This window comes from Lontra canadensis, unplaced genomic scaffold (genome assembly GCF_010015895.1).
Source record: "Lontra canadensis isolate GAN:19392208 unplaced genomic scaffold, GSC_riverotter_1.0 scaffold29, whole genome shotgun sequence".
Lineage (NCBI taxonomy): Eukaryota > Metazoa > Chordata > Mammalia > Carnivora > Mustelidae > Lontra > Lontra canadensis.
Genome location: NW_022631023.1, coordinates 4,240,526 through 4,264,551, shown reverse-complemented (window position 1 = coordinate 4,264,551; position 24,026 = coordinate 4,240,526). Strand labels below are relative to the sequence as shown.

At 52.4% G+C, this 24,026-nt stretch overlaps 1 protein-coding gene across 1 annotated transcript in view; it reads left to right on the top strand.

Annotated features, from left to right (window-relative positions):
• Positions 1-24,026, top strand: part of BACE2 (beta-secretase 2) — a 78,814-nt gene that overhangs the window by 19,379 nt on the left and 35,409 nt on the right. Inside the window, exon 2 of the mRNA XM_032865304.1 lies at positions 16,277-16,365. Coding sequence (XP_032721195.1) covers positions 16,277-16,365 — 89 coding nt within the window. The remainder of the gene's footprint in view (positions 1-16,276; positions 16,366-24,026) is intronic.

The window sequence follows — 24,026 nt, the reverse complement described above, 5'->3', positions numbered from 1 at the left end:
GAGGAGATTGGTTTTTGGAAATGCCAAATTGAGATGCCTTGTATGCGGCAAGGTGAGTGGTCCCAGAGCGGCTGAATTGGCAGGTGGGGTTAAGACAAGGGGTCCCTGACTGAGATGTAAACCTGAGTGTCGACCACAGAGCAGTGTGTGAAGCTGTGAGATGGGATGCAGTCTCCCATGTGGAGACAGGTGAGGTCCAAGGACGGACCCTGGAGACACCCCAAAACTTGGGGATTGGGGAGGTGAGGTGGAATCAGCCGAGGGCCCTGAGAAGGAGCAGCAGGGAGATGGGAGGGGAACTGGAAGCTGGGTGCGTCCCAGAGCCAGGGGAAGCAGAGAGTTAGGAACCGGCCCAAATCCCACGATGGCCGAGGGACAGGAGGTCTAGTGGTTGGCCTTGGCGCGGGAGGTGGAGAAGAGAGGTCCCCGTGGGTTCAAGGGAGAAGGGACGGGGATTTGCTGCACCAGGGGCATTCAGCGGCGGTACCCAAGCGCTCTCACACGTGTGTTGGAGATCTCGCCAAGGTTAATACGTTGTACTCTTTCTATCCAAGTCTTAATTTCTCCCATTTCTAGAATGTTCTGGAAGGTTTCTGTGTGGCTGTTCTATACCCCATTTAGAAAAAGTCTGTGTTTCGCTGGCGCAGAAACAAGAGGGGTGCATCCGTCATTTCTCCTTTGGGTTAGCATTCTTTCAAAATATCTGGACATCATAAAAATGTGGAGATCAATAGAGACTGAGATGTAATGTCTTTCCTGAGAGGAATTTACTTGGAAGGGCTTTAAAAACTTTTGAGCAGAGAATGATCTCTTTGATCACCATATGCCTATTAAAACATTTTTCCCCCTCATGGGTTTAACGAGAAAAAACCATCAAAGCCTTTCACAAACCACATAGAAGTAGCCGTTTTCTTAAATGGCCAGCCTGAAATTAGCAAAGGCTGGCAAACCCCAAAACAATGCCCTTTCGGTGTGACTCCTTCCAGGTTTGGGCCGATCAGAAAGCATGCAAGGAGAATGCAAAACGGAGATAACACTTGAGATTGTAAGAAGAGGTCGCTGTAAGGGCTGCCTTCCGTCCCGCAGTGAGCCGAACTGAGGATTCTTGGGTTCTCACTCGTGTGTCATCATCCATGTTGCTGGAAGGTGTTCATACCTGTGTGACACTTAGGACTTAAGTCGTGCTCTCTGCTTTCAGAGTCCATAATGGTGGTACCGTGTGTATTTTCATAAAATAAACCATGAGAGGCTAACCTGGCAGGCCCATGAGGCCTATCAGTTTTAAATCTAGTACAGTGTTTGGACAGTTATGGGCTGTGCGATGGCCAGTTCGTGTCCCTATGCTAATTCTTCTGTGTTTCACACAGAAACTGGTTACCGTACCTAGGCTGATAGCATCATAAAACAGAGGGAGTTACTTTTTCTGAAGTGTGTTGATTGGCAGGGAAGGGGTTAGAAATTAAACTTGAAATTCAGTGGATAAGCCTCAAATAATTAATCCCTTGTTACTAGTGTTTCATTCTTCGCCAGCCCCATAGTCGACAGAGACTGAAGACCATCAGGAAAGAGAAGGCTTTTTTTTTTTTTTTTTTTTTTTTTTGGTCTCAATATTAGGCGGTAAAATCTGGAAGGGGCACTCGGTCGTCTTTCCCCGAGCACATGGTAGCTGCTCCCAAAATATCTATTGAAAAAAATAATCTTCCCAAAAACCTTGAAGCAGAATTTCGAAGAGCCATGTGTACACCTGTATCCTTAGCAGCCTTATTCATCCAACAGGTGGAAACAGCCCAAGTGTCTGTTGATGGATGCGTGGACAAACGGAACCTGATGTCTCCGCGGGGGGGATTATTATTCAGCCCTAAGAAGGAAGGACCTTCTGACACCTGCTACAACAGGGATGACCTTGAGGACCTTGTGCTCGGTGAAATATACCAGACACAGGAAGAGAAACAATGTGTCGATTCCACTGGAGTAGTCAGAATCATAGACTCAGAAAGGAGGCAGGTGGGGGCTGGGGGGCTGGAGGAGGGAAGGAGGAGTTATTGTCACATGGGAACAGAGTTTCAATTTGGGGAAGATGGACGTGTTCTGGAGGTGGGCAGTGGCAATGGCTGCGTAGGACTGACCTGTATACTTCAACATGGTTAAGACGGCAGATTTTCTGCATATTTCACCATGATTTAAAAAATGAATCTTATTGCCGAGAATAATAGCAAAAAATAACCACTGGGTGATAACGGTAAGTTGACAGTCTTGGCTGTTGATGCAGACAGTACATATACACCTTCTCTTTCCTATTTTTTTTTTTTTTAACATTGACTAAAAACTGACGAAATTTGCATGTGGGACCTGGGTGAAGTTTATCTCCTGTCTCTTTTCTGAAAGATTAGATCGGAAATAGCTTTAAATTCAATTGCGGTTAACAACTCTTGAGCAAAAGGGAGCGTTTAGCGAACCTCTGGAAATATCTCGAGAGTCAGGCTATCACGCCTTTGATGAGAACCTGCTTAAACTCCGTTGGCAATTGTGCGAAAGAGCAGAGTTTTAGCTAAAACGATGTCTCCTAAGATCCCTGGAAAACTACAATGGGTTTTGGGGACAACAAAGTTGTGTCTTTGGGAAGGAAGAGGCTACCTTGCTCTCTGGAAATAGAAGTTTCCCTCCCTCCACAGTCACACAAATACGGGACAAACCTGCTTTTGTACTTTCTTTAAAAAGGCATTGTTTGGGGCTCCTGGTTGCTCAGTGGGTTAAGCGCCTGACTCTTGGTTTTGGCTCAGGTCGTGATCAGGGTCGTGGGATGGAGCCCCAGGTCAGGCTCTGTACTCAGCAGAGTCTGCTTGAGATTCCCTTTCTCCCTCTCCCTCCTTAAATAAATCTTTAAATGAAAATAAAAAATAAAGCACGTTTAGTGTGAATGTTCTTTTCCATGGTAAAGAGGGTCATTATTTTCAGTGGCATCAGTGAATGAGGTCGAGCCTTGTGACTACATGGGACTCTTACATGGGACTCTTTAAATATCCAACTTCATTCTTCCTTCTGTGGGATTGCTTCCCGCCAGCAGGTGGATTACATAAACCCAGAGGCCAAGAGAAACTCCAATCTGGGAGGTCCCCCTGGGCTGGGACATCTCCTAGGAAAGGGACCCTTTGTGCTCTTTTTCCACTTCCTAGCCCCCTCCCGAGTTCGCCTACACAGAGAGGGGGGCTCAGCAGGCAGATGGAAGCGTCCAGGCCACCTGTCACTGAATATCCCTTTGCAAACAAGCATTGTGGCTTCCAGTTCTTCTTCTAGAAGCTTGGTGGATGTCAGGCTGCTTCTGGCTGCTCCGCCTTCGGTGCTTTACTTTGCTGTCCACGGGGCAGAGAACCAGACTCCTGGACTGTTTGGATCCCTGGAGATAGGCCACCACGTGCAGCCTCTTGGCCAACAGCCTGCTCCTTCTTCAGGTGTGACGCGGGCGGCTGTGAGCCCAGTGGTGACCTGGCTCCTGATCCAGGCCGTGGCTCTGCTGGCCCCCAGTCAGGGTGGCCCTGGATGTGGGACGACCCCCGCGACCTGCATGTGGGTGTTGTCTTGGGTCTCTGCAGCCGAAAGCACAGGTAGAGCCTTCGAGTGCCAAGTGAGGCACGCTAGTGGTCTGCGTTCCTGTACAAGGATGTGCACCACAGACACTGCTCCATGAGGGCGGTGGGCTAATAGGGTTCTGCTGTCTCCTTTCCAGGCATGCTCTGATGCTGTTGCTATGCAGGGAAAAGCAACTGGCCTTGGACCTGGGAGGCTGAAGCCCCGTCTGGGCTGTGGGGGGCTGACCCTCTGTCTGCCCAGCCCCATGGGTGTCCCTGCACCCTGGGGGAGACCCATGCTCCAAATGGCCTCCCTTGTCTGAATTTTTTTTTTCTTAAGATTTATTTGAGAGAGAGAGAAACTGCCAGCAGGGATGGGGAGAGGGGCAGAGGGGGAGAGCGAGAATCTCAAGCAGACTCCATGCTGAGTATAGATCCTGACACAGGTCTCGAGCTCACGACCCTGAGATCATGACCTGAGCCATACCCAAGAGTCCGACACTTAACCAATAGTCAGACGCTGGACCGACTGAGCCACCACGTGCCCCTTCCTTGTCTGAATTCTAAGAGCAACAGCTAAACTTAGACACGGTGATTTTAAAGGCTGAAATTATGTATCCATGTTATAGATGACCACATTGAGGTCACGAGATGACTGTTTAGCCACTTGTGGCAAAGTGGAGACCAGCTCTGACTGCCTCACAGTGGGCCCCGGGCCTTTGACACGTGGGGCGGGGGGACATCCAGTCAGTCTGCTTTGGGAGACGGGCTCAGACCCCTTCTTAGGTACCTGCTGAGGTTCTGTTCGGAGGGAAGTACTTGGAGAGGTAGTCACGGAGAATTTGTTCAGCTGAGACGGGCGTTGTGGGCTGGGATCCGGGGAGCAGGCTCTCAGCAGAGTGTAGCTGGGGGGGTGCACGTGGCCATGAAAGGGGAGGAGGAAGCAGGAGTGGGCAGAGGGAAGGGGGGTCATGCTGTGATGAAGCCCGGGACGGTCTCTACTGCCCCACAGGGCACACAGGAGCTAGAAGGACCTGCAGAGTGGACCCAGCTTGGGCAGAAATGGACCAGGCCTTTATCATTCATTATCACTCAGTCTTTACCTGTGGCTGTCCCCAGGAAGGGCGTGACTTTGGGGTGGGGGGAGACAGGTGACCTCTCTCGCAGCTGGGCAGCTTGGCCTGCCCCAGTGGAGGATCTGGGCAGTGCTCACAGGTTTACCCCCACCTTCCACAGGGCAAGGAGGATATTTAAAATCCCAGGTGCTTAGAGGACTTTCTTGCCTTCTGGGGGCAGGGGTGGGGCTCATGGACTTCCCATCAGTGGGAAGACCCATTTCTCTGCTGTTTTCCTGCGCTCCCAGGGGCTGGCTGGGAGAAGAGAATGAAACCATTAGCTGGGAGAGGTCCTGAATAGTGTCACTTTTGCTCAGCATGGACAGCAGGAGGACAAGGCTGGAGGATGGGGCGCTGGCACTGGGGGTCCTGCCACATCCCTCCCACCCCCCCAATGGCGCCCAGTCTGTGTCCATGCCACAGTGGCCCCCAGAGTAAGACACAACCATTAGAGGGGCCGTGGGGGAGAAGCCAGGAGTCACTGCATCCTGAGACCCCAGGGAGGGCATCAGAAACTCCGAAAACCATCCAGAGAGCCAGAGCTAACGGGCTCCCATTTCTGGGCACAGAAGGGTCCTGCTCACTTATGCAGCAAAACTTGACTGAGCCCTTTGCTCAGAGCTGCTGACCTGAAGCAGCTGGGGGTGCTCCCGAGGAAGGGAGTGGGGGATCTCGGGCTTCCAGAGGACAGAGTGCAAACCGTGGATGCAAATAGCCTTGGCGGCCCTGGGCTTCGAGTCTGAGCTGATTGTGGGTGCCCCTGACACATGGGTCACCTCCCGCCGGTGTTTCGGCAGGTGGTCACGTCCGTGTGGACCCCGCCTGCTGCAGGGACCAGCGCCGTGACCCGTGCGGGGACTGCTGAGGACGCTGTGGAGTTCGGGAGCTCATGCATGCCACCTCTGCCCTGGGTCTGGACTAGCGGCAAAGCAGGGACCAAATGAAAGTCTTGTGGGTAATTGGATGCGAGTCCCGTTCTGCTTGGTGCTGCAAGTTGGTCCTGAACCAAGAGGAGAAACAGAGTCACACCACCCCCTCTGAGAAGCTAAAACCTCCCGGTGTGCCAAGCACTTGTCTGGCCGCAACCCCCATAAATTCTCCCCTGTGCCCCTCAGAACAGCACTCTCGATCACCCCACCCGGCAGGTGGATGGCGGTGATGTCAGCACACAGGGAGGGTGTGACATTGGCCTGAGGTTCCATAGCCAGCTGGGAGGGGGCCAAGCCAGGGCTCAGATTGAGGTCTAGCAGACCCTGAAGTCACTGTTCTGTCCTCTGGCTTTGCCTTAGAGAAGGTGCAGCATGTATCCTGGGGCTGCAGGTAGAGTGTGAAGTTAGAGCCAGCATCCTGTAAGTGGACACAGTTGCCAGCACGTTTCAGAGGTCCGGGCTCTGTGGGTGCCGTAAATCTCCCTCCACTCTTCGCCTTTCTGGTCTTACTAACAGGGACGGGTTGTCTAGAAAGCTTCAAAACTCACGGACTACCCCGTCGCGGCATCCCACCACCCCAGGGATGGCTGTTCACCGCCAAGGGAGCAGGAACTCCTGTGTTTGGGGATGCACGACTCTTTGGTTCCTAAAACAGTGACCCCCACATCAACCCTCCTCCTCCCCAGATTTGACTCTCTCCACCTCCACCGCCAGAATTAACGGCCAAGTCCTGAGCATTTGTGGACACCTTTCACCGTGCCATCACTTGTGGCAGCGCCGGCATCCCCAAAAGGAGCCGAGGGAATCCACGTGGCTCTTGACATGTGTTTCTCCAGGAGGAGCCCCATCGGAATCTTAAAGCACTAGTGTGCATGCTTGGGGGCCTGAATAAATTGCGTAATCAAGCTCCTCTTAGCCAAGTTCTGTAACATCTGTTTGTGTGAAGTTCCGCCCTTTGAAAATGATTTTTCCTCTTTCTTTAGAAAACACCCTTAATTGTAGATTGTGGAGAAATGGCGTGCCACGGTTACTTTTGCTTTCTTCAACCAGACGTGTTTAAGTAAATGAGATTCCTCTCCGGAGTTGAAGCGGGAATGAACCTGATTAACAAGATGTTATCCCGTGTTAGGGCTGTGGGCAAACAGCCCTGTAGCTGGGCTGGAGAGCTCCGCCGCTGCTGCCGCGGCCCAGCGTGCTGGCTCCCTCGGTAGATGGGCTGCTAATGTAATTACGGATCATTGTGCTCAATGAGCCATTATTTAAATCATCTGCTAATTTCCTTATCTATTAACCTGCTGAAAAAGAGACAGTGATATCTGAGAAATGTCCAGCTGCTAATCGCTAACGAGGTGCCTAACTCGTTTCTCCTCTTTAATGCAACCTCTAACCTTATTGCGGAGATAAGCAAATGGCTCTCTGGGAGGGGACAGCCCCGGGCATCCTCGGAAGGCAGAGGAGGGACAGACTTGGGGAGACAAAAAGGCACAGTCCACGTGTCAGTTTCCACCAGCGGCAGGACGGTCCAATGATTTGGAGCCCTGCGAGGCTCTCCGCTTTCCTGGCCACACTGGTTTTGTTGCTATTAGGCTCTCTGAGTTGGAGGAAATTTGGGGTTTGGGGTGCATGAGGCAAGGTTTGCAGGAGTTCGCCTCCCCTAGGTTCTCCCTGGTCTGAGCCACTGGTGGGGGGCAAGGTGGCGGGGCGGGAAGGAGCCTGTTACTGCCGAGGCGGAAGAGTACGAGGAGGAGCCAGCAGGTGGAGGTCTCTATCCATGAGCGATTGTGTATTTTGGGCGGAGGGTGCTCCCAGGAGCGTTTCTGCCCTGGCACCGCAGGCCTGCCCTGGATGCTGGAGGCTGTTGACTTCAGAGTAACCGGAAGCTGGACTAAGTCCTAGGGCACGTGGGAGGGCACCAAAACCTCATCTTGCGTCCAGCTTTGGTTATCCTTGGGTATTAAAGAGGTACGTGTGTGGTTCTTTGGTAGAATAGCTAGGACGTGAAGTTGGCCCGCCCTCGCCATCTCCAGAAGACCTCAGTACTTTGCTCACGTGCATCAGGAGTTTGACCTCTCGAACAGCCTCCCGTTTCTTCCAGCTTCTCGGCAGGTGTGCCCTGTTCTCTCCTCCTAGGTGTTGGCTCATGTGTGTCCTTCCCTCTGCGGGTCAGGTGAGGAGCAAATGCCTGTTCGTTCTAGTCATGAGTGGGCACCATGGAAAAGAGACCGGAAAATGCGTTTGGCCCTCCAGCACCTTACAAGCTCCTTGAGTGTGGTGTGCCATTTGGAGAGGTAGGAGTCCAGGAAAGACCCAGAGCACCAGAATCAAAATGAGGAAAAGCAAACCCCACACAATGTGCCATTTTAAACAGGAATGAGCTGTGTCAGGCAGGGCAGGGCATGAGGATAAAGTCCTGGCCGCCCCCAAGGACATGCCTAAAGGGAAGGTCCCAAAGAAACTGCCAGAGTCACAGAACCAGCCCTTGGCCAGAGGTCCCATGGATGTCATGGAGGTCGTGTTGGTGGCTTCCGAGGACTGACCTCAGTCTTCTGTCTCCTTCTGAGATCTGCATGTGGATTCGGCACCAAGAGGTATGGCTCGCCCCCTGAGAGCCTATACCAGGGGCGCAAGTAAGGCACCTGACTGCGTTTACCTCTCACAAGCGCCCTGTGGGAGCACTCCATCACCCCCCTCGTAGGTCAGGGAGCAGCTAGGCACAAGCAGAAGGACTCCGCGCAGACACAGGTCTGTGAGCAGTGGGGTGCCCCTTGATCCCAGGCTCTGTCTCTGCTCAGCAAAGTGGAGAAGCAGCTCTCTGACATGCAGACGGACTGCCTGTTCATGTTCCAAACCTATCCAGTTCCCACCCACCGGTAACAGGTGCAGAAGGGTGCAGAATGGTTATCCTTGTTTCAGGATTAATTTGTAGAATGGTGTTGTTGCAGTCCTGGGTGGGACTGGGGGGCCTGGAGGGTACTGCTGGAGAGGTACGCGTCTAAGAGGGAAGTGTTGGCTTTGTGGGTAGTAGGATTTTCACACATCATCTTGTGACTTCTAGAGCAGGTGGTCGAAGATCTTTTTTGCCTTCTTGATCTTCTGTATATAATTTGTAGGTATAAGCACAGACTTGTTTTATACTGCATAAACACATTCCTTTGGCCCAAAATATGCAGATCTGCTACTTAGTGTCCTCTCAGTGAAAGTTTGTCCCCCATTTGTATATTCCACAACTATTGGTTTATTGAGCACCTACTGTGCCCTGGGCGCTATCCAAGGTGCTGTGAATGAAGAGTGGAACCACACCAGGGCCCGCCTTCCTGCAGGGCCCCCTTGCTGGGGGGTGTCCCCTGAAAAAGATTGTTGGACTCCATCCAGTGTGGAAATGGTGCACCAGGGGCTGGGGACACAGAACTCCCAGGAATGATGCATAATATGTTTCCAAGAGCATGGAGGAAGGAGGTATCTCTATCTGCAGAGGAGATGAGAAGGAGGGACATATCTGCAGGGGAGATGAAAAGGGGGGCCATATGTGCAGGGGAGATGAGAAGGAGGGACATATCTGCAGGGGAGATGAGAAGGAGGGACATATCTGCAGGGGAGATGAGAAGGGGGACCATATCTGCAGGGGCTATGAGAAGGAGGGGGCATATCTGCAGGGGAGATGAGAAGGGGGGACATAGCTGCATAGGAGATGAAAAGGCCGGGGGTGTATCTGCAGAGGCAATGAGAAGAGGGGCCGTATTGGCAGGGGCGATGAGAAGGGGGGCTATATCTGTGGGGGCGATGAGAATTGGGGGGATGGCAGGGAAAAAGGAGGAAGGTGGTGTTTCTGAAGCTTCCGGGGGGACTGGTCAGTGTTGGCCAGTGTGTACAGTCTCCTGAGCAGGCAGAGACCGGGGAGGTCACCGGGGAGCCTGGCTGGACTGGAGCCTGGACAGAAGCCCACCTGAGCAGATGGAGAGGGGAAAGGAGGTGAGGGATCCAGACACGAGCTAACTCCTGACACTTGCCTGTGACAGGGCCAAGGGCAGAAGCTCTGGGGAGTGTGTTGGGTTTTTGCTGATTCTGAGAAGCGACCAATAACTTGTCCCATCAACTCCTGCCTTTCTGGACCTTCCTGGGCCACTCGACCTGGACCACAGGTAGCTCTTGAGGACAGGCCTATGGACATTTCGGTCCTCGCCGCTGGGTGCCTAGCTCTGCAGGGCCCGTGTCTGCTGCTTTCCCTCCGGAGGGCCGTGTGCTGGCCCAGGGTTGGAGCAGCGAAGCCCAGCAGCCCCTGGAACACAGGCCCCAGCTGCTTGTGTCACACGTTGCTGTGTTCTAGAAGAAATGGAGCACGAGTGCCCCCGGCATAGGGAGGGAAGGGGTCTCGCCCCTCTGGGCGGCATATCTGCACCCTGGTGTAAGGCAGGGGCTGTCTTTCTTCAGCACTTCTAAGTCGTTTGCAGTTGTGTTTGGGAACGGAAAAATTCCGCAAGGTTGAGAGACTGTGCGTGCATCTTCAGTGTCCCTCAAAGGGGCCGAGGAACATGTTCTGGGGTTAGACCATCGTGTGTGTGGACTTGAACCCAAGGAAGCAGGAGGCAATTCTGGAAGTTCAGGATGAAGGACGCTGCGGAGGACCGTGCAGGTGCGTGGAGTTGGGCTAAGAAGCGGCTGCACCCCATCAAAAGAAATGAAATCTTGCCATTTGGGACGACGTGGATGGAACTAGAGGGTATCATGCGTAGCGAAGTAAGTCAATCGGAGAAAGACAACTATCATATGATCTCCCTGATATGAGGGAGAGGAGATGCAACATGGGGGGTTAAGGGGGTAGGAGAAGAGTAAATGAAACAAGATGGGATTGGGAGGGAGACAAACCCTAAGTGACTCTTAATCTCACAAAACAAACTGAGGGTTGATGGGGGGAGGGGGATTGGGAGAGGGGGGGTGGGGTCATGGACATTGGGGAAGGTATGTGCTATGGTGAGTGCTGTGAAGTGTGTAAACCTGGCGACTCACTGACCTGTACCCCTGGGGATAAAAATATATGTTTAAAAAAAATTTATTAATAAAAAAAAAAAAAGAAGAAGAAGCGGCTGCACCCGGAGCCTTGGAGGCTCGGTCCTTTCAGAGTGCATGGGGTGACGTGTATAGAGCCAGGGCACGGAGCTTCTTTCTCTGGGGTCGAGACCCCTTTCTGAGGGGAGGCGTGGCTTAGCCGGAAATCAACACGCTTGGTGGCTGCTTCTAACACCAGCCCACGGAAGAAGGTGCTGGCTTGTTTGCTGTGCACCTGAAATGCAACCCATGGTCTTGACCCTGGACATCTGTCCCTTGCCTGACTTTGGGCTGCGTCATCTCTTGGGATGATTTCCCTCCCCAGATCTGAGGCTCTGGGAAGCACTGGTGTGGCCAGCTTTGCCGAGCCACACCTCTGAATTGAATTTTCTTGCAAGCCGGCTCCTGCTCCTACTAGCTGGGAAAGAGAGGGTCGTACCAGATGCCAGGACGGTTTGGAGTTGTCTTTGTGTAAGTTCATGCAGTCTGTATTCCTGTGCAACTTTCTCTGCTTTTGTGCCCCCGGCCTCTGCAAAGGGGGCATTGTGCGTCGTGGTAGAGGGAGGGGCAGGGGTGTGTGAAAGATCTAGGTTCTAGTATGATGCGGAGGCCGTGAGGGGGACTGTCTACCCAGAAAGGCCTTGGTCACTGGGGCCATTATGCCAAGGACAGTAGTCCCGTGTCCTTGTGACCACGCTATATTGCACAGGAGTCTCTGGGGCAGATGTGGGATGCCCCAGTGGCTGGCCTTTCTGCACGTGGCTGCTGGGGGCCGGGCGCCTGGAGACCCCAGAACACTCAGAGATGGCGCGCTCTCCCAGCCGACGCAAGTGTGGGAGAAGGATGCTCGTGTTAGAATCTAGAGCTTTAATTGTGACTTTTAATGAGCAACTAAATATTCCTCGCTGTTGTACAGTTGCTGTTTGGTTTGGTTCTGTATTTTCCGGGTGATTGACGTGTCTTGACACGTACACTGAGTGACGCTATCTGCTTTTAAAGGCATAGAATCCTCTGATTGGCCTCATGAAGGAGTCCTGTTTCTTTTTCTTCTCCATCACCTCTACGCTTTCATCCAGGCAACTTCAGAATACTTCATCTTGTCTCCAGGAGCCATTTAAGTCTGGATGCAGGGCCCTGTGATGAGCTTACGTCCTTTCAGACCTGGGGTCTGCTGTTGGGACAAAAAGTCTTGGCTCCTGACAAGGTGCATTTTGGAAAATCATTCCCAGGATGGGCAAAGGTCCCATCCTTGCCCTTTATACATTGGCTGTTTGTGGTACTGTGACTTGTAAGAAATCTGTATCTGGTCTTGTTCCAGTTCCTGGTGGGGCTCCTGAAACCCCAGGAATTCCCCCGGGGGAGAGGACTGATAAAGGCAGCTTCTGTGACACAAAGCCAGCACCTTAGGACCACACCTGAGTGACTTAATGAGCTGGCTCTGGGAAAACCCGCAGGATGGGGGACCAGTGGGGGAGGGGAGGTGGAGTCTGGCCTCTCCAGGAGCCAGAGGTGCTGGAGGCTTAACCGGTCTCCACCAACGATCTCATGGAATGTTACCTGGCCCACCCAACTGACCTGCCCGTGGAGCTCGTCCGCCCAGCTTGCCTGCTCGGACGGCTGGATGCCCGGGGTCCCGTCTCGTTGCCAGATCCTGTCCCATCAAGATGTGCAGACTCACTTGGCGTGCCTTTGCATGTTCCTGAGAAATTCAGATGCAGTCCGATTCACGTGTGGTTTGGGAGCTCAGGGCTGCTGGGCATCAGCTGTTTGAATAGGGAACCAGATCATTCTGATTCAAGCTGCGTGCTGTCTGAAATACCAGACCTCTCTGTAGGGGAGGGGGGTCTGGCCCCTTAGTGAGTGCCTCTGTATTAGGAAATGCAGACAGAAGACAGAAGTTTCTTCCTAAAGTCAAGACGCATAAAGTGACTTTTATCATCTCATTATTTAGTGTGTTTTATTTTTTTAAAACAAGATTTTATATATTTGAGAGAGTAAGAGAGAGAGAGAGAGAGCACAAGAGGCGGGAGAGGTGAGAAGGAGGAGCTTCCCCACTGAGCAGGGAGCTTGATGTGAGACTCGATCCCAGGACCCCAGGATCATGACCTGAGCCTGAGCCCTCGGCAGACTCTTAACCTACTGAGCCACCTGGGTGTCTGCTTGGTACATTTTGGATCCCATCAGTCCCCAGGTCTGTCTGCTGCCGTTCCTGCAGGTGCCGTGGACAGGATCTTCAGTGGCGAGAAGGGCACCCTGGGAGCTCACAGAGTAGGCTCTGGTTTGAGAAGACGTGATGTCACATTTCTTGTGCCCAGAGCTCCAGGGCAGGGGCTCCCAGGACGATTCCCTGGTGTTTCCATGGCCCCCGGCAGGGGAAGGCCTGTGCACCCAGCACAGCAGGGAAGCAGCCACCAGGCTTGCCATCCGATGCCCGGCAGCCTGGAATCAGTGTGGAGCTCACACACTGCAGGTTCAGGGACACCAACCCTACCTTGTTTATTTTTCCCCAATCTAGAGTGTCCTCCTACCAAGGGCGACGTCACTGTCTTTGATCTTAGCTTTGAGAATCATTTCGTGGTTCCTCCAGCAGATACCTCACTGTCCACTCTGGGCCCGGCCCAGACGGAGCAGAGAACAAAAGGGCACAGATCCCGGCCCAAGACCCACACGCTGGCAGATGGGGGCGACGGGGGGAGAGGGGGCTCCTGGAGCCTGGGGAGTGGTAGGTGAGTTAAGAGAAAGTGTTTGAAGGAAGGCAACATGGGTCAGCCCCAGCCCTGCCGGCGTGGCCGGGCAGGGCCCCCCTCAGCACCTGATTGTCCCGTCTGTGAAGTGGGGGTCATGGTGGTGCTGTCGTGGGAGTTAAACAGGCTCGTGTCTCTGAAGCCCTGTAAGGAGCCCCTGGCACATTGTACATGCTGTTCGCAGTCCGCTGTTACCGCCGGAGGTGCTGAGCAGCATGGGAGTGGAGGGAGGGGGTGCCCGCGGGCTGGGATACACTCGGAAGGGGGCACTGGAGGGAGAGCACGGGTACCCTGCAAGGGCCGTCTACACTGGCACAGACCATGCAGTGGGGGCGAGGTGAGGCCCCCGCCAAGCGTCTGCACTGTCCAGGGAACAGCTTGGCAGGCAGCATGGCGGAGGCAGAGTGAAGTCGGGGCACCATGGACTGGGCAGTCGAGCCGAGGGAGGGCAGGGGAGTGGCCGGTGGGTGGAGTGGACCCAGGGAGGAAGGAGGGACCCTGGCTGGGCAAGGCAGGCGACGGTCATGCCGTGGGCAGAGATGGTGAGAAGTGGGTGGGCAGTGAGTACAGCCTGGAGGAGGGGGCGGCACACTTTCCTGATGGGCTGGATGTGGGGCAGGAGGGAGAAGAGCGCGGACGGTGTCACCAAGCTGTCGGGCCTGAGCCAATGTGGTAGAGCCCCCGTTAGGGGATTGGAACGTCTGTGAACACGGCAGGTCTGGGGGTGCCAGGAGTTCCATCCCGGACATGGCAGGCTTGAGATGGAGTGTTCCCTGGGGTTGCTGTGGTGACGGGCAGACCCAGTGGTCTAACAGCAGAGATGTCCTCTCTCACAGTCCAGAGGCCAGGAGTCTGATGTCAAGGGGGCTGCAGGGCCGAGCTCCCGCTGGGACCCCGGGGAAAGTCCGTTCTTGGGTCTCCTGGTCCTGGTGGTGGCGGCCGGTCTTCAGAGCACCGTGGCCTGTGTCTGACTCTGTCACATGGCCTTCTCCTGGTGTGTCTGTGTCTTCTCGTGGTGTTTTCCTCATGAAGGACACCAGTCCGGTTGGATGAGGGGTCTTGCCTTAACTCGATGACATCTGCCAAGACCCTGTTTCCAAGTCAGGCCACATCCACAGGTCCCAGGGTGTTAGGATTTTAGTGTGTCTTCTTGGGGGACATGGTTCAACCCCTAATGGACAGCTGTTGGACATCCCAAGTGGAGGCATTGAGTAGGGAAGTCCTGGAACTCAGGGGCAGCCTAGGTGGGAGACACAGGGCGTCACGGACAGGTGGAGGGCCCTGAAAGCCAGGCGACCCGGTGAGGTTGCCGCAGGGCTCGTGTGTGTGGTGCCCAGAGGTGGTTGCAGGGCCAACTGGTGGGAAACTCTAGTCCACGAAGGGGAGAAACCCCAGCAGTAGGCTGACGTGGGCAGTCAGAGATGTTGGAGGAACGCTGGCTGTGCCGCGTCCTGGAATCCACGTATTTCCAGAAGTTTCCAGAAGGACAGAGTGGCTGACCAGGGGACATCCTGCTGGGTGGGGAGGGGGTGGTCAAGTAAGAGAAGGAGTGAAAACACGGACTTTGGCAAAAACTGGGGATTTGACCAGAGTGTTGAGAGAATTCTAGGTAGAAACTTGCCCACCTGGATTTCCTCATCTACGGCTTTTTAAACTTGATTTCCAGCCTCTGGGATTTTATCTGCCTGTTCCATGTTTACTTCCGTGAAACGTTTCCTTGTGTGTACCATGGGGTGTGCGTCTGGACTTGGGCTGATGCTGAGCGCCATACCCCCTGCCCCGAGACGTGGCTTATTGGGTGTGGGAGCGGGGCAATGCTTCACAGACGGTGCGGCTGCTTGGGGTCACTGGTCACAGGGAGCAGCGGGTCAAAGCCACAGGAGGTCCCTGTCCACACTCACTAGAATGACCATCAGGAAAACACCATGCCACACTGGCGGTGGATATGAAGAAAATGAAACAGAGGAACAAGGGACCCATTGCTTGTAGCGGTGTAACTTGGCATCTCTACTTTAGTGTATTAAAAATACACTTGCTCTATGACCCATCAAGTTGGAACCCGAGGTGTCTACCCAAAAACAATAGAAACAGATATCCACGGAGTGACGTCGATGAGAACGCCCGTTAGAAGCCAGAGGCTGGCCCCCCATCCTGTCCACATTGTTACTCCGATAGACTGTCCAGTCCCTGGCAATCGATTCAGAAAGTGCCTGCCTCTGAGAAACAGGAGGGGTGGCCTGGAAAGGGCACAGGAAGTGAGCTTTGGGGGATAATAGAAATGCCTGTCTCTTGCTTTGGGTATCATGTCAGAGCCCACCAGTAGAAAATCTAAGATCTTGCATTGTTATTGTATGTAAACTTGAAGTCATTAAAACCAAGAAGTGACCCATGTGATGGGTGTCCCGGGGGCTGTGTAGCAGTGATGAGGGAATGCCAGCTGCTGGGGGTGGGAGGAGGCTGGGGGAGCATCCTGGGCAGCGCCCCCCACCCCACCTCCCCCACCGCCATCAGGGCTTCCATGGAGATTGGAAAGACAGGGAAACAGAGCTGACCTACAGCCCAGGGTGGGACCTGGCTCTGCCTCGTCGTGAGTGCTAGTGGCTTAAAAAGGAAATCTCCGTTATTTTGCTGAATTGAGCTTCTTGTAAGGCCTCTTGTGTATCCAAAGCAAAACGGATCCCCCTGCTGCTGTAAGCTTCTTAACGGACTGTGTTCAGATTTCAGTTTCAAAGCAGCTTTAAAAAAAATATGTCTAATCAGTACAAATCTTTTCCAAGTAATACGTTGCTCTCGCTGCTTCGTTTTTGCAAGAATTATTCAACAGTGTTGCCTTGTTCAAGTAACCTGATAGTGTCTATTTTTTCCCTTACAAATAAAAGCTGCAGATTCTCGTTGACACTGGAAGCAGCAACTTTGCCGTGGCAGGTGCCCCGCACTCTTACGTAGACTCGTACTTTGATGCGGAGAGGTGAGTGATGGGGGCGTGGCCGGGCACGGCAGGGTTTCGGGACTCCTCACCCATGCTTGACAATACACTGGAACAGGAGAAGCCAAAGCTCTATCATTTTAAGGGGGGGTCTGTGTCTGTGTATATGTGTGTGTCTGTGTAGCTGTCTGTGCCTAGGGTTGTGTGTACTTGTGTATGTGTAGAGATCTGTTTGGAGGTATATATGATTGTGTGCATATTTGTGTGTGTGTTTTTGTGTAGACATCTGTGCATAGCTGTGTATTGTGTATATGTGTATATTTGTATGTATGTGTAGGTATTTGCATGTGTTTGTGGTTGCATATGTGTTTGTGTATGTGTATATATCTATGTGTATGTGTAGACATCTGTGTTTATGTGGTTGTGCGTCTGTATTTGTATAGATATTTACATTTGTGTATATGGTTGTGTGTATATTTGTGTGTATGCATATATGATTGTGTATATGGTAGATATCTGTGTATGTGTATACGGTTATCTGTATATTCGTGTGTATGTATGTATGGTTGTATATCTCTGTAGGTATATGATTGTGTATATGGTAGATATCTGCATATGTGTATATGGTTGTGTATATTTGTGGGTATGTGCGTATGGTTGTATATCTCTCTCTGTAAGTATATGTGTATATGGGTAGATATCTGCATATGTGTATATGGTTGTGTGTCTGTGTAGACATCTATGTATATGGAGATACCTGTGCCTGTAGATGATCATGTGTGTATTTGCGTGTATATCTATATTAATATGTATGTGTAGCTAATTTGCGTACGTAAATATGGTTGTGTGCATATTTCTGTGTGTAGACATCTGTGTATATGCGATACCTGTATGTATGGTGGTGTGTCTCTGTGAATGTGTGTATGTTTGTGTATATCTGTAGCTGTGTGTGTGTGTGTGTGCGCGTGGCTGTGTGTTTTTCTGTGACTGATGGATCTGTCCGGGTGCCTGTGTGTGCATCTGTATGGGTTCCTTCTGGGGGAGTCCGTGGGAGGATTCTCCTAATAGCTGTGGTGCGTGCTCCTGACCTTTACTTCTTGAAAATTCGAGCCAGCTGGACATTGTGTGGTTCACCCGACCGCAGAGAGCACACCAGCCTTTCATGGTCATTGAGGCCTCCAGTCATAAGCGGCGGAGCGCTGGAGTGGGGAGACAGGCATTTGGTGGAAGCGTGAGGCTGTTCTGGGCAGTGGCCTGGGTTCTTCGAAGCTCAGTCATGGTCAAGGCGTGGTTCATTAAAACCACTTCCATGCGAGGAGGGTTTTTGGTGCCGGGAATCTGTGGCTTGCGTAGGAAGGCACACAGGGCCTAGGACCGGGCTCCAGGCCTCTGTTACAGGGCGAGGCTATGAGGCCGGAGTGGAGCCTGGACAGTCTCTGTGTGCTCTGGGCCTCAGAGAGCCCGAGGTGAGACCCGGCCTCCAGGCCCTCGTGGCGGCGTTCAGCTCCCGGGGAGCCCGTGGAGCCAGAAACAGTACCTTCTGGATACACGTGGTGATTTCATATCCATGCTTATGACCGGAAAGTTGAAACTCAGATAAAACGAATAAGCCGACACGTGGCTTGCTGTCCAGGGTCGTGAGCTGTTGCCTGACCCAGAGCGGCCCCATTAAACTCCCTGCTCACTTGCCTCATCCACAGTCTCTGTTCCAACAAACCCCAGCTCCCCCAGCTGGGGGAGAATAATGGCTGGGAAGCTTCTGGAAATAGCAGGCAACTTTCCCAAGGCAGGCTAGCTGACCCTGTGCAGAAGTGCCCGTCTGTCTTTTCCTGGGAATGTGTCTTGGTCTCCCTTTTGGTAGGGCAAGAGGTGTGGTCTTCTGTGCGTGCAGCTGGAGGATGGTGGGAGCAGGTGCGAGACAGGCCTCCTGGGGCCCCCACACCCCCGGCTGCCCCTCCTCCAAGAGCCTGTAGCTTAGTGTATGACTCAGTGTATTGATAAGATAATAATGCCATCGTTGACATTCTGGGTGAACTTCCCATCCAGGGACATGTACAGCGGGGGCACGGCTATTCCCTGTGTGTGCAGGAGGTGAGGGGCTACTCTCTGCCCCTCCCCGCTCTGATGGGTGGTCAGCCCATGTCCTCCGCCCCCGACAGTCCCCCATCCCCAAGCTGCTTGCTCTGGACTACTTTGTCATGGAGCAGAACTTCGAGCTGGTCCTGACCTTGATTTTACTCGTGTAGCACGGGAGGTCCAAGAGGCCAGGAAGCTTCTCCACATTCCAGCTTCTAGGTCTGCATTCGCAGACCGTCAGCCCCAGAACGCTGTTTTTCGAGCCAGTACTCTGTAATGCCCCGAATGGAAAGCAAAGGTCATACCTACCACTTGCCTCCTACCTAAGTCTAGATGCCCTGCTGTCACCCTGGGGAGAACGTAGAGAACGGTAGTCAGTACCGTGATACGGGCACACTCTGGGTCAACAGTGGGGGGTTGTGAGTGTCCCCAGGACCTTGCAGCACCTGGTGCAGACTGATACAAGGGGGTCGAAGTAGACTCAGACCCCCTAGAGCTGCTTGGGTTGGGGACAAGATTTCCAAATAGATGAAGGATCTTGGTAAAGTTTCCCCCCAAGTGTACCACCTTCCCCCAATTTAGTTGCATTTCTGGAAAATGCAGTGTGTTCAAAGTACGTAAAAAGTGTTACTTCGGTGGCAAAGCAGTCCTAGCCCTCCGTCTTTTCCATTGTAGGGCCATGGGCCCCACATGTCTCCAATGTCCCAACACCTACCGTGGGGCTCGGAACACACATGCTTGGAGCTCGGCTGTAACTTTAGTGGCTTTTCCTCGTAGTTCTGCCTTTCATCGCGGATCTGCAGACACACGAGACAGAGTGAAGCCAAAGCTGGGGAGAAGTGTATAGTCACATTCGGTTCAAGTGTGTGGATTTACCCACGGGCTGAGTATTTCCTTCCCAGTGCACAAGCAGCATTTCCTTGGCAGACACCCTCAGCCAGGGGTTGAGAGGGGCTGAACAGCACTTTGCAAGCCAGTCACCCATTTGCCGTGCAGATGTGGTTACTGAAGCATTTGAGGGTGAGTCATAGCATTACAAATGCTGTGTACGATGGCAGTGAAGATGTACTGTATTTGAGGGACTGTAGGCTCCCAGTGTCTTGTTTACCTCCTACTCTGTTCACGGTTTGGTTGAACAGTGGTTCTCTTTCAGGCTTCAGTAGGACAGGTCTTTTTTTTTTTTTTTTTTTTTTGACTCCCCACTGACTGAACGGGGAGCCCGATGCGGGGTTTGATCCGAGGACCCTGAGATTGTGACCTGAGCCAAAATCAAGTGTCGGATGCCCAACCTACTGAGTCACCCAGACGCCCCAGGACATGTCTTTCTAACTTACCTGCTTACCTTGCTGGCTGGGTTTGTGGTCGGGTGGCAGTTCCTGTTTTTTATCCTTAAACATGGAGCCTGGTTTAATGTGAAAACTCGTGGGACTGTCCGTGGCTCCCACGATGGTGAAGCCTTCCTTTCTTCTAATTCTGTAAGAAAGCCGAGGGATCCCTGCCAGCTTTCTGAGCACTCAGGGTTCTCTTGGGTGCCCCGTGGTGAGCAAATAGAGATATAACAGAACTGACCGGAGGGCAGGGGCTGCCCCAGGCTCTGTCACCCAGACATCAGCCCACCTTCTTTGTTCCCAGGTGTTGCTGAAAGGTCTTTAGGACCGGTAAGATGCCACCCACATTTTGGACCCCTGGCCTTCTTTTTAAGAGAACTATTCTTACCACAGGCTTGTCAGGTTTCTTAGCTGAATCAGATGGGAAGCGTCGCATTGCTGAGTTTGCAGCAGGTTCTGTCCCATCAGCCGTGTCCCTACAAAGAGGGGGTGCTTTGCAGATTAGGTACCTGCTCAGATTTGTGTTAACTTTTTTTTCTCTCCCTTCCTCTGTTTTTATATCCCATGCTTCTCACACACTTCTGTTTGACTCAAATTTATTTATTTATTTAAAAAAGATTGTTCATTTGAGAGAGAGCTTGTGTGCCTGAGCAGGGGGAGGGGCAGAGGGAAAGAGAGAAGTAGACTCCTCACTGAGCAGGGAGCCTGACTTGGGACTCAGTCCCAGGACCCTGGCATCATGACCTGAGCCCAAGGCAGACGGTTCACCGACTGAGCCACTGGGGCGCCCCAAACATGGATCTAATATTGTGAAGATAGCAACATTTTCTATAAAATGATGCATTACTGATTTGCGTATGGCTTCCAGCTGACTTTCTGATTGGCATAAGGTGTATGCTTTCCACAGTCGTATTTAATGGAAGCCAAGAGAACGTTCTCGCTTCCCATCTCCATTTCTGACGGAGGGTTCTTTTCTGAGATGCAGCTCCCTGCCCTGTGACGCTTCTGTGTTTGCTTGTCCCTCTGATCTTCCGGAGTTATAATAAGGTTTCTGGTTGGGTTTGTCAGCTCTGATTCCAGTCCCCCAGTCTTTGGATATTCAGGTTTTAATGCTTCCTGAAACATTTCCCAGTAATTGGAGATTTGACATGGGGCTCTTTGACGAGAGCTCTTTGATTTCTGGAACGAGCCGCCAGGCTACCGTTAATCCTTTGTGTGCCTTCCTCCCATCGGAGGCCCTCTTTTCATGGTGGTGAATGTTCCAGTGAGTTTCTTCATGGCAAAAAGAAGACTGTGTATTTCTTTAGATGTCCTTCTTTTTTAGCCAATAAAACAGCCTCCAGCCAATTGGCTTGATTAAAGATCTGGTATACTCATCCCCCGACCTTCTGATAGATTATCCGGAGAAATACTCCCGTCTGGGGTCAAGACACAAAGAGTAGTCGTGGAGAGGGGGCAGTTCGTTTCCTCAAATGATGCTTGTGAGTGGTGGTAGGATGTTAGGGAATTACCAGGTAGCCTCCTTAAGGGGGCCGAGCTGGGCGCGTCTGTCCTAGGGCCGATGGGCCCTATTTGTGCCTCACGGTCCAGATTGTTCCTCAAGCCCACATTTGCTTGTTTGCTTGTCCCGGAGTGGACGGCTGGTGCCCACGAGCATCGGTCACTGTTGGGCATGATGGCAACTCTCCAGGCTGGGCAGGCTGGTTGAGCAGCCACTGGGCCATCAGTGGCCCCATCCACTCTGGTCTGGTCACTTCCAGAACCTTCCAGAACCTTCCAGGGGCCAACGTGGGCCAGTCTGACAACCCTGCAGGTAGGTTCCAACCCGCCCCCCAAATGCAGAAGAGCCCCTGGGTGCATTCTTCACCAGACTCCTCATTCCCTGGGTGGGGGAGCAGACCCCAGGACTTTGAATTTTGCCCTCCCACCTGCTCTTTTCACATCCTCTGAAAACAATAGCGGGTTCCTTTTAGAATAAAATGTCTCTGGCTCTTTTCTCCCCCTGTTCATTGATTTCCCCTTTCAACACTCTTACCGGAGGCAGAATGCCTTCTGAACTTCGTTCGAAGTGATTTTGTTGCTGAGTGGACTTTGTCCTGGCTACCCGTGTCCCTGACTGATGGCTGTTCCTGAGAACCCAGAACCGGAGCCGCAGGATGAGCCAGTCTGGGGTTCCCTCAAGATAGTAATTAATGTGCAGAATGGTTGCGAGCCAAAGCATTTTAGTGCCAACAAATGGGATGTTAGAGTCATAAAGATGGAGGAATACTTTTTTTTTCCCAATTCAATGCGGGAAACTCTACATCGATAGCCCTCAGATTTACTTACGATTCATCACTGGGGTTTTTTGCCCTTGGAGGCTTAGTTCAAGGAGCTCAGAGAGGATGCACTTACTTTTTCTTTTGCCTTATTTAGAACTACACTTTCTACTAGGGTAGCCGCAATCACATGCGTATTTCAATTACCGAGCACTGGATGGAATAAGCCTACCTCTCCAGTCCCTGTACATTCATTCGTGTTTAGTGCTCAGGACGCCCCTGGTTACCATACTGGCTGGCATAGGATACGGGATATTTCCGTCAGGGCAGCCGGTTCTGTTGGACGGCACTGCTCTGGAAGGCCGGAGAACTCTGCCTTTAGAAATGGAGAGGGCCCCCACCCCCATGGCTCCCCTCCCCGACGGCCCCCCACCACCTTAACCAAGTTGTACAACAGACGAGCCCCTTCCCGTGGGGACAGTCGGACTTCCAGATGAGACTGTTTCTGGTTTTCAGTGCAAGTAACGCTGTAGGAGCATTTTCAGGGAATTAACATTTTTTTAAAGATTTATTTAAATTTTTTTTTTTTTTTTTGAGAGAGAGAGAGCATATATGTGAGCGGGGGGAGGGGCAGAAAGGGAGAGAGGATGCCAAGCAGACTCCCCGTGGAGTGCGGGGCCCCGCTCAGGGCTCCATCCCACAACCCTGAGATCACGACCTGAGCCGAGAGAGGCAGACGTTCAACCGACTGAGCCACCAGGCGCCCCAGGAAAAAAATTCTTGTGCTTTCAAGTAGTTGTTCACAGACGGAGAAAAGACAGCAAGTGTTCAGATAATTATAATAGTACCAGGTGTTTTTCTTGTGCACCTGCTCTGTGCCAGGGTTTGTTCTAAGTGCTTCCCAGAGTTCGCTCTCTTGGTCTTCAGAATTAACCCACGGGATGTGGTACCGCACGGTCTCCTTTTCCCGTTGAGGCCATAGAGGCACAGAGAGGTTAAGTAACCTGGGCTGGAGTCACACAGCTGAGCAGTGGAACTGGTGGTTGAACCCGAGCTGTGTAACATCAAGGGCCTCTTGTCTCTGTGAGTGGCATCAGAGTGTCCAGAGGGCTTGTCCCCATGAGGGGACAAGCAAGCTGGTCGGGGTAGTGTAGGAACCTCACGGTCCACACCTACGAGGCTGCTTCGGGCGCTTAGACATTAGCAGGTTCTAATGAGTGTTCTGTAGTCTGGGCAGAGTAAAAATAAAACAGCTTCTCCCAAGGAAGTCACGACACTTTAGGCTGTATCGGGGAGAGAACTAATCTCTGCAGTCAGGAGTTGGCAAACGAGGGCCCTCCGGCTACCCCCAGCCTGCTCCTTCTGTTAATAAAACTTTATTAGAATCCAGCAGCGTGCATTTGGTCAGTATCGTCGGTGGCTGCTTCCGCATTACACTTGCAGGGCTGGGGAGACGTAACAGAGATCATGGGACCCACAGAAGGTGGACGTTGTTTCCTCAGCCCTTGACGGAAAAAGCGTGCTGACCCTGGGCCAGATCCTGTTCTCTGCCCATTTCAGAACAGCCTTTTCTGTTAGCAGTGGTGTATTTGTACACACGAGGAATGACCCCCAGATGGTCCAAAGTCAGGATTTTCATTGCTGTTCACCATAAATGCAGATAGCCCCTGTCTCGCACCAGATACATTTGACTCGGTGCTGGCAGTCAACGTGGGATGACAGCGACCCTCCGGTCTCCTGTTTCCATGACCTGACTGCACTGCCTGTGGGACCTCTGATGGGCCGGCCCCCAGCACTCTGTGTGCCCAACCCGTCCCCTGTCACTCTCTGTCTGTGTCTACCCTTGCCAGGAGACACATGCATGCAAGGTGTTCCCCAATGCTGCTGTCTCTTTAAGATCGTGGCAGAGTGAAAGGCAGTAAATACTAAAATTAAGCAGTCTTCATATTTTGTATCGCATTATGAAGCTCGCATAAATCAAATTTCTCCAAAACGTGTGTGCCAGACGTTGGAAGAATCGCTTATTTGCTTTTTATTTTTT